The sequence below is a fragment of the Protobothrops mucrosquamatus genome, unplaced genomic scaffold (assembly GCF_001527695.2).
Source record: "Protobothrops mucrosquamatus isolate PMUCROS unplaced genomic scaffold, P.Mucros_1.0 scaffold5015, whole genome shotgun sequence".
NCBI lineage: Eukaryota > Metazoa > Chordata > Lepidosauria > Squamata > Viperidae > Protobothrops > Protobothrops mucrosquamatus.
The window spans coordinates 5,471-6,838 of record NW_015390892.1 but is presented as its reverse complement, the minus strand read 5'-3'; the positions used below and the strand labels follow the sequence as shown (position 1 = coordinate 6,838).

General features: G+C 38.0%; 1 protein-coding gene across 1 annotated transcript in view; it reads right to left on the bottom strand.

Annotated features, from left to right (window-relative positions):
* Positions 1 to 1,368, bottom strand: part of LOC107299492 (melanotransferrin-like) — a 24,767-nt gene that overhangs the window by 20,817 nt on the left and 2,582 nt on the right. The window contains exon 3 of the mRNA XM_015828847.2: positions 43 to 142. Coding sequence (XP_015684333.2) covers positions 43 to 142 — 100 coding nt within the window. The remainder of the gene's footprint in view (positions 1 to 42; positions 143 to 1,368) is intronic.

The following is a 1,368-nucleotide window of genomic DNA, read 5'->3' as shown; positions in this document are numbered from 1 at the left end:
ACACGAATAAAGGAGATTGGCTCTGGGAACAAGGTAACTGACCTTCCAAATAGATCTCCTTGGCCACCACAGTCAAGCCATAAAGCTTTACAGCAGAATACACATCTCCGGCATCCAAAGAAACTGCATCAGCTTTATTCTCCTGGGAGAGATTTAAAACGTTTTTAGTTTCTTCTCTACCACCCTTCTGGTCCATCTGGCATCTAGCATCTAATTACAGAAGAACGTCATTTATAGGATGCAATAGTTCAGTGTTTTTCAGCCTTGGCAGTGTGGACTTCAACTCCCAGAATTCCCCAACCTTCCAGGGTGGATGTCTTGTGCCTTGTGACCAGAGGATGCAGTGAGTGTTGGCTGTCTTTTCCTCAGAACTGTTAGCAACAGGAATCCAGAAAAAAAACACAAGCATTTCAGTTTTTTAAGGTGCTCAAGGCTGTTTTTTTTTTGTTATCTGAGCATAACAGTTCAGATAACAATGTTTTGCAATGGTTAATCAGCACCCAACAATATATGAATCCTTTGCAAATGAAGCATGAACACTTCTATAATAACAGGTTACATGTTTTCCTAGTGATCAGGCCACTTCCCCGTTATGGAGTGCTGAGTTTATTCAGCTGCTCCGGGAAGGCCTATTTCTTCCACTTCTGACTACCTTGAGCTCCTGGGTTATGTAAACGAAGACTCAATCATCCAGGCCAAAAGCATCTAAAATGGTTAAATCGTGGCAATTGGACCAAAGTTTATTAAACTGAAATGATTCATTACCCAAGTACCTTCTTCAGTCATGATGAAAAATTTAAATTAGGCAAAGAGTCAGAGAGTTGTTGGAATGCACCAACCCTTGCCATAACAACTGCAGGGGGTTCTCCTCAAAAATGTATTACAAATGTTTTTACACTTTTACATTTGCAATACATTTTTGGGGAGAAACCCCTGCAATTGTTATGGCAAGAGTTGGTACATTCCAACAACTCTCTGACTCTTTGCCTAACTTAAATTTTTGTGACTGAAGAAGTTACTTGGATGAGTAATAAAACATCTCAGTTTAATAAACTTTGGTCCAGTTGCCACAATTTAACCTTTTTAGAAACATCCCCTAGGTTATTTGGCTGAGGGTCTTGTTATGTTATGCTCAGATAACAAAAAATCAATATTGAGCACCTTAAAAAAATTATTATTATTATTATTAATTTAATTTATATACCGCCCTTCTCCCGCAGGACTCAGGGCGGTGCACAGCGTATTAAAAACAGTACAAATACAAAGCATAAAAATACAAACCCCTGTAAAACCAGATTAAAAAACCGAATATTAGAAGCTGTGTCTCTATTTAAAATTATTTTTAAAATCACCCTAAATAAAATCCTC